The sequence below is a fragment of the Protopterus annectens genome, chromosome 5.part0 (genome assembly GCF_019279795.1).
Source record: "Protopterus annectens isolate FY-2018-M chromosome 5.part0, PAN1.0, whole genome shotgun sequence".
NCBI classification, from domain to species: Eukaryota; Metazoa; Chordata; order Ceratodontiformes; family Protopteridae; genus Protopterus; species Protopterus annectens.
In genome coordinates this window covers 1,423,706,624-1,423,722,976 of record NC_056735.1, presented here as the reverse complement: position 1 = coordinate 1,423,722,976, position 16,353 = coordinate 1,423,706,624, and the positions used below count along the sequence as shown (strand labels likewise).

Here is a 16,353-nt window from a genome sequence, read left to right as displayed (position 1 = left end):
GTGTGTTACTGGATCTGTCTCCTATCGGACCTGTGAGCTTTTCCACCATACAACCCCACATTTTAACTCCTACTCCAATTCCTCTGTGGTTTCATATATTTCTGACCCAGATTTCAGAGCCCATCCCCAAATGAATGGCCAAATATATCTTTACACCAAAAGATAAGGCTCTTATGTCTGTGTCTGATCTTAAGACTTCCCTTTCTTCGACTTTGATACTTTCTTTGACCCAAACTGTTCCAGCATTGTCAGATCCAGAAAGATTTCGGGGCTGTAGCATCTGTGCTGGATCCAGGAGGATGGGATTGACTCCACTACTGTTATAGGTGTCCCTCCCTCTTGTAGCTTCAGCACTAGACAGCTTGGCTCCAACCTCTGTGTCAAGGATGAAGACTGGAGAGGATTGAGTTTCGGCCCTCACTGGTTTCTTCGGATGCAGTAGGAGTGAAACTGAGTTCCCATGTGGCTTTATCTTTTGAGGTAGTGGAAAGAGCTTTTTCCTCTTTACCCTCCTCTGGTCCACCCTGCATTTAACTGTCTACTGTGGAAGCTGGGTATTTTCATCCTGACAGCCTGTCTGGTCAAGCCTCTAGTGTCTCCTCATTCAGGAGACTGGCACTTCTGAGTCCTCTCTGGAACCTCCCACTGAAAAGCCTCTTCAGAAACAGATGTGTAAAGACATCTAGACTCTCCACAAGAGTCATTAACTGAAGACACTGATTTCAGTGAAGGTGAAGGGTCCCCCAGATCAACCCTTGAGGACGTTTCATTCAAAGAGATGCTCTTATTTTGTAAGTGGAAAGAATGGTTGGTCTTTTGACCCCCCCCCCTTTCTCAATAGGCGTCCCTGTTCCTTGAGGCTTTCGTAGTTGGCTCAACTACAAGTTTGGTAGACATCTCTGACAGGATATGGAAGGATCCAGATGTCGGAGCCTATCCACAAATGAATGGACAAATACATCTTTGCACCAAAAGATAGGACTCATTGGAGCAAGGGTCCTTCTCTGGCTGTTGTGGTGGTTGTAGCAGCCACTAAGAAAGAGCTAGCGGAACAGAGCTCTTATCCATTCTCCAAATAGGGAATTTAGGACTCTGGATAGATTGGGTAAACATGTTTACTCATAAGTGACCTTTGTGATTAGGTCTCTGAATTTAACACATTACAAGATTTTCAAAAGGGAATTAGTTATGCAGTTTTCCAGTGCCCCCTGCAGGTCCATCTCTGTGGAGGATAAGAACGTTTTCATCACAACTGTGGAGAATAAGAAAACATTTTCTTCACAACTGGTCACCCTCCAGTCTTTATCCTGTGGTTCCATGAGATTGATCTCTCGTGCCTTAGGGGAAGCTGCTTGACAAGCAGGTTTAGATTTAACCATTAGAAGGCATTCCTGAATGTGCTTCTCATTTTTTGGAGCCCTTCAAATCTCTGTTCATGAATGCCCCTTTGTAATGGATTCATTTTTGGCCCTAAGGTGAAGGAGCCACTCTCTAGGTGCAAGCAAGGTTGAAGACCCCTTCTGCAGTGGGAATCCCATTTTTTTTCTTCCCCTCAGAGGACCTTTTCTCTGAACCATAGAGGTGACAAAAAATTGTGGTTCTGAAAGTCACAAGGTACTTCCCAAGACTCTTATGGAGAAAGAGCCCCTTGTGGCAGGGGGGGGGGGGGTTGGTTCTAATGGGAGACGCTACTTTCATGACAGGGTGGCCTGAAGCACCAGGGCTTCAGAGACCATTTCTTAACGAAGCCCTATCCTTGTCCCCTGATGAGCTATCTGACTGCTCCACTTTGTAGGCAGTTGGGGGATGCCTGTCCCTGCACCCACAAGCCTGGATAGGCATTATAAAGTTTCTTGGGTGCAGAATATTATGATGTCCTTCAAGAATGCAACTGCAGTCCTTACATATGGGTTGTCCTGCCTCAGGCAGCCCTTCAGTCGGCCGGATTCCAAAGTCTGGGTCTGGCGTCTGCTGATGTCGCCTCTTCCCCGACGTCAGAGCGACTGGGGTATAAAAGCATCAGTTGACGCCATCTTCAGTCTTTCTTGCCGCGCGGTGCCCAAAGCAGTTCGCAAGTGCCGGTCGGTCAGCTCCTGTGTTTTCAGTTACCGAAGTCATCAAAAAGCTAAGTACCCCGTTGGGGAACCTTGTCTTGCCTCAGCCGGTCAGCTAAAACTGCAAAAGTTAATAACTGTTTGTCTTGTGGTAAACAAATACCTCATAAGGACTTCCATTCTTACTGCCTTCCCTGCCTTGGCACAGACCACGACGTCTCGGCCTGTGCGGCCTGTGCTCGCTTCAATAAGCGCACTCAGGCGCCGGGCAGAATTTACTGTAGACTTTTTTTGGGGAAAATTACTCCTATATCATGCCGTCGGAACAACCGACATCACTTATTTCCAAAAAAACGGAAGGTCCGGGACAGACCTTCTCGGCCCGCGACTTCTATCGACACCACACCAAAACCTACCGCGAGTGCATCGGTCTCTTCGGAGGCGGTAATTCAACCGCTCCAGACCAACGACACCGCTTTACCTCACACTTCGCTCTCGGAGGCTTCCCCGGTGCCGGTTGTTGATTTTCCTCCTGAAACCGAAACCCAAGTTTTGCCTGACACCATACCGGTGGACAAAGTTACTCCTGCACGTGGGGCAGCTAGGCCTCCGGTGTTTGTCCATCAAGGCCTACACACGTGCTAAGGCTGCCAACCAGGCTAAGTCTCTCCCTCCTAAATCTTTTTCTCAGGGTCCCACTTCTGATAAACAGATCATGACTTTAGCTGCAGATCTTATTTCATTACTCAGAGGCTCTCAGGCTCATCCAGACAGGGGTTCTCAGCCGCCTGCAGACAAAAGGCCTAGGGTTGAGCAGACAGATACCTTTTCCTCAGATGAAGCCTCTGGTGACTCAGGTCATTCAGATTCCCAGGAATCCTTCCAGGCCTACGAGGATTCTGATGCTGATGAATCTATTCCCTCTGCCTCTCCTCCTGAGGATATTTCTTTCGGGGAAATTCTCCACTCCATGAGAGAGCATTTTCAGTGGCAGGACCAGGATTTCTCCGACTCCAGGAAAAGGCTTCGTACTTTCCTTAAGTTACCCCAGCACAGGCCTTTAGCTATTCTACCTGTGTTAGATGTATTGGATGATGTTTACTCAGACTCGAGTGCTTCTCCTGATTCTCTCCCTCCTGCTCCTGTCAAGCCAGACAGATATTACAGGGTTCCTGAACATCATAAACATCTCTAAGGCCCACTCTGTTGACCTAGAAACTATTTCCCAGGGGCCCAAGGGAGTGGCCACTTCCACGGCCAAAAATCCTTTGCCCGCTGACAGAGAATCTGGGTCCCTGGAGAGGTGGGGCAAAAAAGTTTATACCTCAACTACCCTTGCCATGAGGGCACTTAAGTGTCTTTTTCATATGTTTCAGTATCAGGATTTCTTGATGGATGATTTGCAGAACAAGTTAGCCTCTCCTGAGCCTTTAGATAGAAAGGCCTTGCAGGATTTGGTTCATAATACTCAGCAGATTAGCAATAATTTTCTACAGTGTGGTTATGATGCATTGGAAGCTTCATGTAGGGCAGCTATGACAGGGGCTGTCATTCGTAGACATGCTTGGTTGAAAGAACAGGCATTGCCAGATCATGTTAAAGTAAAGCTTCTAGATGCACCTCTGGAAAAACACAAGCTATTTGGTGCTAATGCTCAGGATGTGTTGAAATCAATTGAGGAAAAGGCTAAATCAGTACAAACAATCAAAGATTTCCTCCAGTTTCAGCCACCAAGGTTCAGCAGGAATTGGCCTTCGAAGAATTGGTCCTTTCCAGACACTGACAAGTTCCAAAGGGGAAAAAACAAGCGTGCTCGAGGTAGAGGGCAATACCGAGGCTCCTACAGGGGCCGCCAATGGCAACTGACTAATCAGAGAAGTGGCGCAGGGACTTCTATTGCTCCACAGGGACAATCACAATGACTTGACTTTGACACCGCCGACCAAGGCTCAGAGAAGCACCTTTAGGCGGAAAATTATCCTTATTTTCAAGAAATTGGCACGTTTTAACAAAGGACAACTGGATTCTGGACATAATAGACAAAGGTTACAGGTTCCACTTCCATACCTTACCAACAAGACAAGGCATGCCAAACCTGCCACAAAATCAAAGGGCAGAGGCACTCGTATAGGTTTCAAAGTTGCTACAAATCAAAGCAATTCCTCCTCAGGAACAAGGCCAGGGATTCTACTCAAGTCTGTTCCTTGTTCCAAGAAAAGAAAAGCAATGGAGACCTATACTGGACTTGTCCGCTCTAAACACTTTTCTCATTGTGCCAAAATTCAAAATGCTGACGTTACAGCAACTTTTTCCCATGCTGGGCAAGGGGTCTTGGCTGGTTACTCTGGACCTCAAGGAGGCATACCTGCATGTCCCAATCAGACACAGTTGCAGAAGATACCTCAGATTTCTTGCAGGGTCAGAGCATTATCAATTCTCAGCATTGCCTTTTGGCTTATCTACTGCACCCAGAGCATTCACGAAATGCCTGGCATCAGTAATTGCACACTGCAGACTCCAGGGGATACAAATATACCATTACCTGGACGACTGCCTTATACAAGCGGACAGCAAGCAAGCCTTGATAAGAAACTTGAACTATGTCATTCACTTACTACAGGCTTTGGGATACACAGTCAACATTCAAAAATCAAGACTACTGCCATCCCAACAAATAATTTTTCTAGGAGCCAAACTGGACACAAACTCACAAATGGCTTTTCTCACAGAAGAAAAACAAGAACAATTACCAGATTACTTCAAAAGCCTAGCAAAGCTCACCCAGATGACTGCAAGGAAAATCCTGCAGGCTCTGGGTTTCATGGCATCTTGCATTCTTCTGATTCCACTGGCAAGACTACACATGAGAAAAATACAATGGTACCTAAAAAGTTTATGGTCTCAACACAGCCACAACTTAGAAGCAATTATTCCACTCATTCCATGTCTACAAAAGGAATTTTTGTGGTGGGCACAGGCAAGCCAGCTAAACAAAGGCATGTCTTTCAACAAACCTCAAACAAGCCAAACCATTACAACAGACGCCTCAGATCATGGATGGGGGGCGCACATGGAGGGCAGATGCATTCAAGGGCAATGGGCACCCTGGGAAGTGCATCTACACATCAATCAAAAAGAGATGTTGGCTGTGATTCATGCAATTGAGGCCTTCGGAAAATTTCTTCAGCAAGGTCAACTGCTAATAAAGACAGATAACACCACTGTTATGTGGTACATAAACAGGGAGGCACTCTTTCTTACCCCCTCTGCAGGCTAACAATGACTCTTTGGGAAAAGGCCCTGAAACTGAACATACAGTTGCAATCCCAGTTTGTTCCAGGCAAGGATAATGTTCTGGCAAGGACAATGTTCTGGCGGACAGTCTAAGCAGAAACATCTTGGATCCGCACAGTCTAAGCAGAAACATCTTGGATCCGCACGAATGGATGTTGCATCCAGGCATTTTTTCACAAATAACCCGTGCATGGGGGAGGCCGGACATAGACCTCTTTGCCTCACACCTCAGTCTTCATCTGAAGAAGTTCTGCTCGAGGACACACCATTCTCAAGCCTGGAGAATGGATGCTCTCTCCTTCAGCTGGAACTCTCTAACAATCTATGCATTCCCACCTCTACCATTAATGACCAAGGTGTTACTTTAGATCAAAGCAGAACAACCGAAAGGCATTTTGATAGCTCCAGACTGGCCAAGACAGCACTGGTATCCATTACTGAGGAGCATAACTCGCACCAAGCCGTGGCCCCTGCCTCAATGGCCTCTGCTTCTGACTCAGCACAATTACAGGACGTCTCATCCCAATTTGCAAACACTACAGCTGACAGCTTGGAGGGTTCCATGACTTCTCCCCATATCTCTCTCTAAGAAAGTTCAAGAGATCTTACTGGAAGCACGCAGACCTTCCACCAGAAAAACTTACTCAGCCAAATGGAAGAGATTCAGCATCTGGAATGCCAGCAAGGGTCAGGATGCATCAGTAATGAGCATCCCACAGATACTAGAATACTTGGCAGAAATGCTACATAATGGCCTTTCATATTCTTCCATAAAAATACACGCTTCAGCAATTTCAGCAAAATACAACAGTGATCCACCTGTGTTTTCACATCCTTTGCTAAGACAGTTTCTAAGAGGGATTAAGAATATCAAACCTCCCAGAAAACCACCAGTGCCTGCATGGGACCTCAACTTCGTGTTGGAAAAATGAGCCAGCAGCATCTTCAGAATTGCAATTTCTCTCCTGGAAAACAGTTTTCCTGTTGGCAATTACCTCAACAAGAAGAGTCTCGGAGATGCAGGCCCTCATGGCAGTACCTCCATTTCTCATTTTTCATCAGGACAGAGTTTCTTTAAGAACCAATCCTTCATTCATGCCAAAAGTGATATCCAGGGTGTCTCTAAATCAAGCAATTCACTTGCCTACCTTCTTTTCCAATCCTCAAAATAAAGGAGAAAAGCTGCTGCACACTTTGGACATACACAGACAATTGTGCTACTACTTGGACAGAACAAAAGCCAACAAAGTCTGACCAACTATTTGTAGCTTACGCTGCTGGAGTACAAGGAAAGGCAATTTCCAAACGAACAATTTCAAAATGGATTGGACACTGCATCAGTTTCTGTTACTCTTTCCATGGAAAAAGGTGTGCCAGCCAATATCAGGCCACATTCCACCAGAGCTATAGCCACCTCCACAGCCTTTTTTAAGAGGGGTGGCTACAAAGGACATTCTAGAAGCTGCTACATGGAGCTCCGTGCATACATTTTCCAAACACTACAACCTGCCTTTATATTCCAGATCCCGAGCAGGCTTTGCTTCGGCAGTCCTGCAGGGCATTTTAGCTACACCATCTTTATCTTAGATCCTAGCACCCCCAGCTTGGCTATGGTATTCAACCCATATGTAAGGACTGCAGTTGCATTCTTGAAGGACATGGTACAATTTTGTACCTACCATAAATGTAGATGTCCGATAGCTATGCAACTGCAGTCAGGTTTTCCCTCCCTCCTACCCCTCTGTAAATTATCCTTTTTGGGTCCACTCCCCTTTTCCAAATTAGCTGGGGAAACCTGTTATGGTGTGTCTGTTTATTACTGTTGTGCATGTCTGGAATTTTTTATCCAGTCTCTAATTTTAGCCTTCTTTGGAGGGCACCTGGCATCTGGGGCAAGAAACACTGAAGAAGATGGCGTCGACTGATGCATTCATACCCCAGTCGCTCTGACGTCGGGGAAGAGGCGACATCAGCCGATGCCGGACCCAGACTTTGGAATCCGGCCGACCGAAGGGCTGCCTGAGGCAGGACAACCCATATGTAAGGACTGCAGTTGCATATCTATCGGACATCTACATTTATGGTAGGTACAAAACTGTACTTTCAGCTGCCCCCAAACAGGAAATATGTAATGTAATCCCACCAACCTTCAGTAGGGCGCAGGTCTTGGATGCACTCTCCAAGGCTAAGAATACAGCGTTGATGGGACCTGATATAATCTTGGGACCACCTTCACAAATAGGTTGGTCACCAATGACATCCCCATAGATCCATGTTATGTCTACTCCTTTTTTGCTTCTATTATTTCTGAAGTCAAGGCCAATGTCATGGGCCTCTGGCTTACCAAGTTTACAGATAATTTCAAGGAAGATGCAATCGTAGAAACCCCCAGTGATATTAACACCTTACAGGAAGGTCTAACGCAGGCAAATGACTGGTGCCAAAACCACGGCTTAAAACTCTTTGTCAAGAAATGCCTAATAGTACCTTTTGGGAAGTTAGACACTCTGGGGAAACTACTTCTTTGATAGTTAGGAAAACTACTTCATTGGTAAAACACCCCTAAAAGTAGACACCATAGTCGGGGGTTTGGGAAACGTGTAGGGTAGTAACCTGGCTTTTAACCAACATGTCTAAAGTTGTAAGAAAATCATTCTCTGTCACTCAACTTATAAGTTAGGGCATAGCATCAAGGTCCAGGGAAGTCATTGTGCCACTGTACTCAGCCGTCATTGAGCATAATGCCCATTTCTGTATTTACCTGACCAAGCACATGCAAATGCTGGAATGTTCAAATAATTTCCTCTCAAAAGGAAAACTGGGCATAAACATTATGTCCTTTGCAGATTGAAGGTACATATCTCTGAGAATTCCCCTTGAATGGAATAGGCTTTCCCATACATTTTGAAACGGAGCATTTTCCTAACCCTGTTAAAGCTCAGATTGGACTAGTGGATGGGAAATTGGAAATTCACCCAGGTCTGACATCTGTCTCTCTGGACAGAGGCATTTGTTAAATCATGCCCTAACTAACATACATCCCTTATATAACATGCGAGGCGCAGTAACTTGTGGGATAGATTTGGATTACATGACTAGGCTAATGAAGCTCCCTGTATTTTAGACTAGTATACACTTATGAACCTGTTTTACATGATGGCATAGAGTTTCTTTGAATAATTCTGCATCGACAGTGTAGTTTACATGGTTTGAGTAGCTCAAAATTTTGCCAGGGTGTCACCTGAGTAGTAGGAGGTTTGCTCTGGATTAACTCCTAAATGCTCAGAAGGCAAAGGTCTAAAAGCCTATCCAACTTCACAGGTTGGAAAATATACCATTAAATATGGGTATGATGCTGTATATGTAGTATCCAGAGTGGCTGCCATGGGGTCAGTGATTTAATCCTCAAGCCAGGCATTTTAATCTAATCTCCTGCCAGAGGATATTGATGCACAGATCCTTAATGGCAGTAGTAACTGTGAAACTGGAGAAGGCGAGAAGAGTGATACATGATGGAAAGAGTTCAACTTTACCAGACTACCTGGTACCCTCATCTGTGAAGTTTTAGTAATGTCTGTGCCTTCAGTCCTGAATGTTACCAAAGCAAGATGACCTCTTTATAGATCCATTGTTATGGAAAATGCATAACTGTGGTCCAAGTGTTTCCTGTGTGCCTTTGACTACGTTTTTGGTGTCTTATATGCTTGCTTTTCTCTAGGTAAGCTAGTTTGGGCCTTGGCAGCCCAAGCAATACCTACTTCTGAAATTGACACTATTTGGAGACAGTCTTGATAATATGATGTACTTCCTTATTGGGTGGGTTTCTTCTATTTGCTCAGTTTCCAGTGATGTTTAGCACTGAATGTTGAGCTGGAAAAGCCAGCTGTTTAATCTAGATGTTTTCTTGTTTTCATTGTTGTGAGGTGCTGTCATACAGTAATGTGAGGCATGTACTGTTCTGTGTGAATATCCAGTGTTTGCTGCTGCCTTCCATTCTCCCATTTGTGAGTTGGTAATACTTGTGGACTCCACCTGTAGCCATTAGAACAAGCTAGAGTTTGTAGGACATGCTAGAGTTTCAGCAGTGACGTAGCATTTTTATACCCATTAATATCCAGATTAGTTGTTTTTACTGTATGTATGTATTTTTTATGTTGATAGCTCACATTGATTACATGTCTTTTATCTTTTAGAATAAAATTCAGTTATATGTGAACAGGCTGGACTCCGTGGAATCTGTGCTTCCATATGAATATAATGCGTAAGTACTGTACTGTAATGAATATTTTTATTATGCTCCATTATGTCTGTCACGTAGAATTGGACATCTTTTATCCAATGTAGAGGGACATTGTTTTTGTGATAATACAGCTCTGGAGGAATTCAGTACGTGTGTTATAATCAGACTATTAGTGGCATGTCTTCATGGAAACTGATAAGGCAATTGGAACTCAGATGGTTCATGTTAATTTAATTAAGCCAGATCTGGAAGTATAGATTTCCTGAAGTGCACAGTTTTTCAGAATCTACATTTTGAATAGTACTGTATTACAAAGTCTAACAGCAGGGATAGGGAGTAAAAACTCCATGGCTGTAATATATTGGGGAATGGTATGAAGTTGTGGTGAGAAGGGGGTTTGTCCTTGGTCTGCATCGAATATAATATTCGTACTATCACACATGTCATGTTACATAATCAAACAGTACATTCAGTAAACCAGAAGCATACATGGAAATCATACTTCGTATCCTGTTTCGTTAAGGGATGCAGAAGTTGAATTTGTGGTAGCAGAGAGAGATGTGTGTACTGATCACACCTGGATCAGGCCACCTGGAACAGTGAGGGCAGTGGCAGCAGCAAACAAATGGGCATTTCTTTGGGGAAAAGACTCTAAAAATCAACAGGGGATACCTCTCAACTCTATGGAATGTTGCAGAATAACCATATTTCTGGCTAATATTTTTGGTCTATTTCTCATACATTCTGTTATTTTCTGGCAAATCACTGAAGAGTTAAGTGAAGTCAGTAAGTAATATCAGACATTTTGAATTTGACTTCATATCCTTCAGAAATTGCGTGATAGTCCAAAACCTGTTAGCAACTTTCTGATTTCTCCTTGATTTTTTTTACCTTTGCCCCCCCGTTACTTTTGGCTCTGTCCATAATTGGGCTAAGAGTTATTGGAGTATGCTAACAGGTAATATTACTGCTGTGCTGCACCTTGATCCAACCACATAGTTGTAGAGGATATCCACAAAGGCATTCAAGAAGGCATAACACAAGTCTAGAAAGGTGTAAGTTTACAGGAGGGATGAATGGGCGATAGAATATTGAATATAGTTTAGGTACTTAGAAGGCGGGCTAAATGTGTCTTGCTGTCAAGCAAACAATGCAACATCGAGTTACCGCTTGGGATTTATGATCAGCATGCCCAGCTGTCTATCTTTTTCTCTCTCGCGCTCGCTGCAGTCCGCCAACCATGGCACTCGGCACTTGACAAAAGCATACTGTTGGTGTTTTTCATACATCCGATAAAGACTTTCTCTTGTCTTCTGTAGTTGCAGTCCTATTTTTGAGAGCGGACTCGTTTCATAGAATATTTCTATATTTGTTTCCCTGCACCCGTGCTTTTTTACAGCCCTTGCCGACTGCTGTTTTACATAGTTTGTCCCTTCCTTAACTCATTCACTCTGGAGCAGCTCTGAAAAAGCTGCCTGCTTAATTCCACCATAGGAACAACAGTGCAGCCTGAGCTCACTTTCAGAAAATTCATTTCTAATACCATAGAGAAAATAAATAAGTTGTCTATCTTGCCTTTGTTCTTGCTGGTTGGGATCGGAGCGGATCCTCTGCTCCATCTCTGCCATCTTCAATAGCTCGAGAGCTGTTTACTGGCTCTAGGCTACCCCTTATCCCATAATGCCTAGCGATAGCTACCCAGATCTCATTTGCCACTTCAACTGTGAGGTGTTGTTTTTCTGGCTCAGGCTTGTATAGAGTTTTGTGTAATTTTTTCACTAGAATTTTTAACTTTTCTAGTATTTTATTCTTGGCGATAGTTTTGTTTCCGTGTTAGATAATTGTTTATCTTATAGTATCCCTCCTTTTGTAGGACTCGTTTAGGAGAGTTCTCCCCCACCCCTCCACCCCTCTTCTTGTCAGGTTAGCCGTTTAAGTTGGAGGCTTTCCTTCTGATTTTTTTTATAGGCCAGCTGTTTAAATTGGAGGCTTTCCTATTATCTTTAAAAAAAAAAAAAAAAAAAAAAAACTTTAGCTATAGTCTTTCTAGTAGGTGTGTTTTTTGTAGACTGTATATTGCTTGTTGTTGTTGTCATAATTGGTTTCTTTCTATTGTAAAGGATGTCAAAGGAATCCAAGGTTTCTGGGTTCAAGAAGTGTGACTCCTGCTGTCAGAAAATGTCTCTGACAGATGGGCACACGTCTTGCGTCTATTGTTTAGGTGCTGTGCACCTGCAGGACTCTTGTTCTATTTGCCATGCCTTTAGTCCAAGAGTCCTGCAGGAGCGTAAGAATAAGCTGATTCTTTGGGGGTCTTTTAAAACCCCAGGATTCACCGGCCAAGAGCTCACAGCCAGTGAAATCCCGTAAATTCACTAAGCCATCTGCCCCAAGTTCCGAGCATTCTTAGGTTCAGGATTTACCTTCTACGTCGATTCCAGCTGGCACCAAGACAATCTCCCTGTCGGCTCCATCAGACTTTGGAGCCGTCACAGCCACAAGAGGCTGAGGTCCCCTTCACTAGAGTCAGTGCATTCGGCTCCTCTCTCCTTTCCTTCAGAGCGATATCCTCTCACTCCTCTCGATCCTCTAGGCTGTCTGATCATGATGTGGAGAGAGTGGTCAGTAGGTTGCTTAAGTCGCAGGCACTAGATAAATTGTTGTCCAGCCCTCCTCAACAGGTATCTGCTCCGTCCACTTCTCTCGATGCTCCCCCTCCGACTCCAATGAGTTAGGAGCCGGAGTTTGTTGGGGTTCGAGTAGTGGAACTGTCAGCTCTGGTAACTCTCTCTCCTTCGGTTCCGACGTCTGCTTTGATTCCCTCTGTGGTACCTTCCATCGAGGGATCTGGGCGCCGGGGCTCCCTCGTTGGCTCTGAGGGGGCGAGTGGCATTGGACCCTTGTCCAACCCCGATGTTAATCGTGCATATAGCTGCAGTCCTCACAGATGGGTTCTCCTGCCGTCAGGCGGGTCCTCGGTCGGCCGAATTCCAAAGTCTAGGTCCGGCGTCTGTTGTCGCTTCTTCCCTGACGTCAGTGCGACAGGGGTATAAAGGAACCAGCCGACGCCATTTTCTTCAGTCTTTCTTGCCGCGCAGTGCCCGAAGCAGAAGCAGTTGGCAAGTGCCGGTCGGCCAGCTCCTGAGATTATGAAAATTTGGAAACCGAAGTCTTAAAAGCCAAGTACCCCATTGGGGAACCTTTTCTTGCCTCAGACCGATGTCAGACAAAGTTAATAATTGTATTTCTTGTGGAAGCAAATACCGCAAAAGGATTTCCATTCCCTCTGTATACCTTGTTTGGGCCCAGACCACGAGGTCTCGGCCTGCCGCTTTTGTGCTACACTCAACAAACACACTAAGCATCGGGCGGAGTTCGCCCAGCATTATTTTGGAAAAGCATTTAACTATACTATGTCGTCGGATACTCAGACTCCGGTTTTGTCTAAAAAACCGAAAAGACAAGGACCAACACCACGCCAAAGCCGGCTACACATGGTCCGGTTCTCAGTGAGTCGCCTACGCAGCCCGTGCCTACCAACGACCTGTCTTTGACTGTGTCTCCTGTACCCGAGGTCGCAGGCTCCGCTGCCCACACCCCGACTACAGATACCGAAGCCACTGTCTGAGTTGAAACTCAGAATGTGGACAGGTCCACCTCCACTCAAGGTGTCTTCAGACCTTCCTCTTCTTTTTCTATCAAGGCTTTCACTAAGTCTAAAGCAACCATGCACTCTGAGACCAGCTGCACAGGGGCCATCTCCAGGCCCCATGCCTAAGAAACAGATGCTTAAAATGGCTGAGGATTTAATTACTCTTATCAGAGGTTCTCAGCCCGCTCCAGACAAAAGACCTAGAGTGGAGGAAGATTCCCCTTCCTCTGATCAGGGCTCCATTATTTCTGAGCACTCTGATGATCAGGAACATTCTTACTCCCCTTTTGAAGACTCTGATGCGGAGGAGTCCATCCCTTCTGTATCCCCCCCTGAGGATTACTCATTTGGGGAAACTTTGCATACCTTAAGGGAACACTTCCACTGGGAAGGCCAGGATTATTCTGATTCCAAGAAAAGGCTCTGGGAATTTCTCTTGCTCCCTCAGCACAGGCCTTTGGCTATACCTCCTGTCTTGGACATTCTAGATGATGTTTACTCGGAGGCCTGCCTTAACCCAGACTCTACCTCCATCTCCAGTTAAGCCTGATAGGTACTACAGGGTCCCTGAGTCGCACCAATTTCTATACAAGAGCCATGCTGCTGACTCAGAAACCATCTCACAGGGCCCCAAGGGAGTTAAGGCCTCCATTGCTAAGAATCCTTTGCCTTCCGAGAGAGATTCCAGATCCTTAGAAAGGTGGGGAAAAAAGGTATATACCTCGGCTACACTATCTATGAGGGCCTTAAACTGTCAGTTTCATATGCTAAAATACCAGCAGTCTCTTATCACAATTGAAAAGTAAAATGTCACAACCTGAACAACCAGATTTGAAGGAGTTGCAGGACTTTATACATAGTGCAGAACAAGTGGGTAAGCATACCTTGCAATGTGGTTTTGATGCTCTAGAGGCCTCATGCAGAGCTGCTGTTACAGGATCAGTCATACGTAGGCATGCTTGGCTTAAGGAACAAGCCTTACCTGACCATGTCAAAGCTAAATTACTAGACGCTCCTCTTCAAAGGGATGTACTATTTGGTGCTAATGCTGAGGAGGTATTAAGGAAAATGGAGGAAAAGGCTAAATCAATGCAAACTGTGAATTAATTTCTACAGGTACAACCCCCACGTTTTAGTAGAAATTGGCCTTCTAAAAACTGGTCCTTTCCTGCCACAGACAGACCCCAAAGAGGCAGATACAGGTGCCCGAGGGGCAGAGGACAATCCCAAGGATCGTACAGAGGCAGACAATGGCAAGCTCCTTCACAAAAAGGTGGTGAGGACAACTCGCAATCTGTCAGAAAGCAAACACAATGACTTCCCACTTTGCATGCCAACCAGATCTCAAATGGCAGCCCCCTTGGGAGGAAAGCTGGCATTATTTTCAAAAAATTGGCATACTGTCACAAAGGACAAATGGATCCTGGACATTATAAACAGAGGCTACAAATTCCATTTTCACACCCTTCCAAAAATGAGAGGCATGCCAAACCTGCCACACAATCAAAGGGCAGAGGCACAAAGGCTAATTACAGATCTCAAAAACATGAAAGCTATTAAAGAGGTACCTATGCACGAACAAGGTCAAGGGTTTTATTCCAGGCTATTTCTGGTGCCAAGGAAAGGAAAAGATTGGAGACCTATTCTGGATCTATCCATCCTAAACACATTCCTACTCGTACCAAAATTCAAGATGCTCACTCTACAGCAGCTTCTTCCCATGCTGGGCAAGGAGTCTTGGCTGGTAACATTGGACCTCAAGGAGGCATACCTGCATGTCCCAATCAGACAAAATTGCAGAAGATACCTCAGATTTGTTGCAGGTTCAACTCGTTATCAATTCTCTGCATTGCCCTTTGGCTTATCTACTGCGCCCAGAGTATTCACGAAATGCCTGGCATCAGTAATTGCCTACTGCAGACTTTAAGGGATACAAATATATCCCTATTTGGACGACTGCCTGATCCAAGCGGACAGCAAACACATCCTTCAGAAACATCTGGCTTATGTAATAATGTTATTGAACTCTCTGGGATACACAGTCAACAAAAAGAAATCAAGACTAATACCCTCTCGGAAGATAATTTTCCTGGGTGCCAACTTGGACACAAACACCCAGATGGCCTACCTCACGCCAGAAAAGCAGGGGCAACTAATTCAATACTTCAGAACACTGGCAAATTGCACCAGGCTTACTGCAAGGAAAATCCTGCAGGCTCTGGGATTCATGGCATCTTGCATCTTACTAATCCCATGTGCAAAGCTGCATATGAGGAAACTGCAATGGCATTGGAAAAACATATGGTCTCAGCACAGCCACAGTTTGGAAACAATAATACCACTAATTCCATGTCTACAAAAGGAATTTCTGTGGTGGGCTCAAGCATGCCAAACAAACACAGGCCTTCCTTTCAGCAAGCCTCAAGCAAATCAAGTCATCACAACAGACGCCTCGGACTACGCCTGGGGGGGGGGGCGCACATGACAGAACGGTGCATTCAGGGCAAATGGTCCCAAAAAGAAAAGCACCTTCACATCAATCAAAAAGAAATGCTAACAGTAATAAATGCTATTATAGCTTTCAAGAATTTTCTACAACCAGGTCAACTTGATAAGAATGGACAACACCACAGTTATGTGGTACATCAACAAGCAGGGAGGAACACATTCTTACCCCCTATGCAGACTGGCCATGTCACTTTGGAACATGGCCATGGACTTACAAATGGAACTACAAGCGCAGTACTTGCCAGGCAAGGAAAATACGCTGGCAGACAACCTAAGCAGGAATATGACGGATCCACACGAATGGAAGTTGCATCCAAAAGTTTTTACAGAAATGATCCAAGAATGGGGAAGGCCAGACATAGATCTATTTGCCTCCCACAAAAATCATCAATTGACAAAATTCTGCTCAAGGATCTTCCATCCAAAGGCCTGGAGAGTGGACACACTTTCAGTTGGACATCAATGACAGTTTATGCCTTCCCTCCTCTTCCTCTGCTGCCCAAAGTGCTATTGAAGACCAGAGCAGACAGACCAAAAATGATCCTCATTGCTCCGGACTGGCCAAGACAACACTGGTACCCACTCCTGAGGAGCCTGACGCATTC

The 16,353-nt window shown here is 45.0% G+C and overlaps 1 protein-coding gene across 1 annotated transcript in view; it reads left to right on the top strand.

Annotated features, from left to right (window-relative positions):
- The window catches only part of TM9SF2 (transmembrane 9 superfamily member 2), a 1,342,976-nt gene that overhangs the window by 82,523 nt on the left and 1,244,100 nt on the right, over positions 1-16,353 (top strand). The window contains exon 2 of the mRNA XM_044071229.1: positions 9,542-9,609. Coding sequence (XP_043927164.1) covers positions 9,542-9,609 — 68 coding nt within the window. The remainder of the gene's footprint in view (positions 1-9,541; positions 9,610-16,353) is intronic.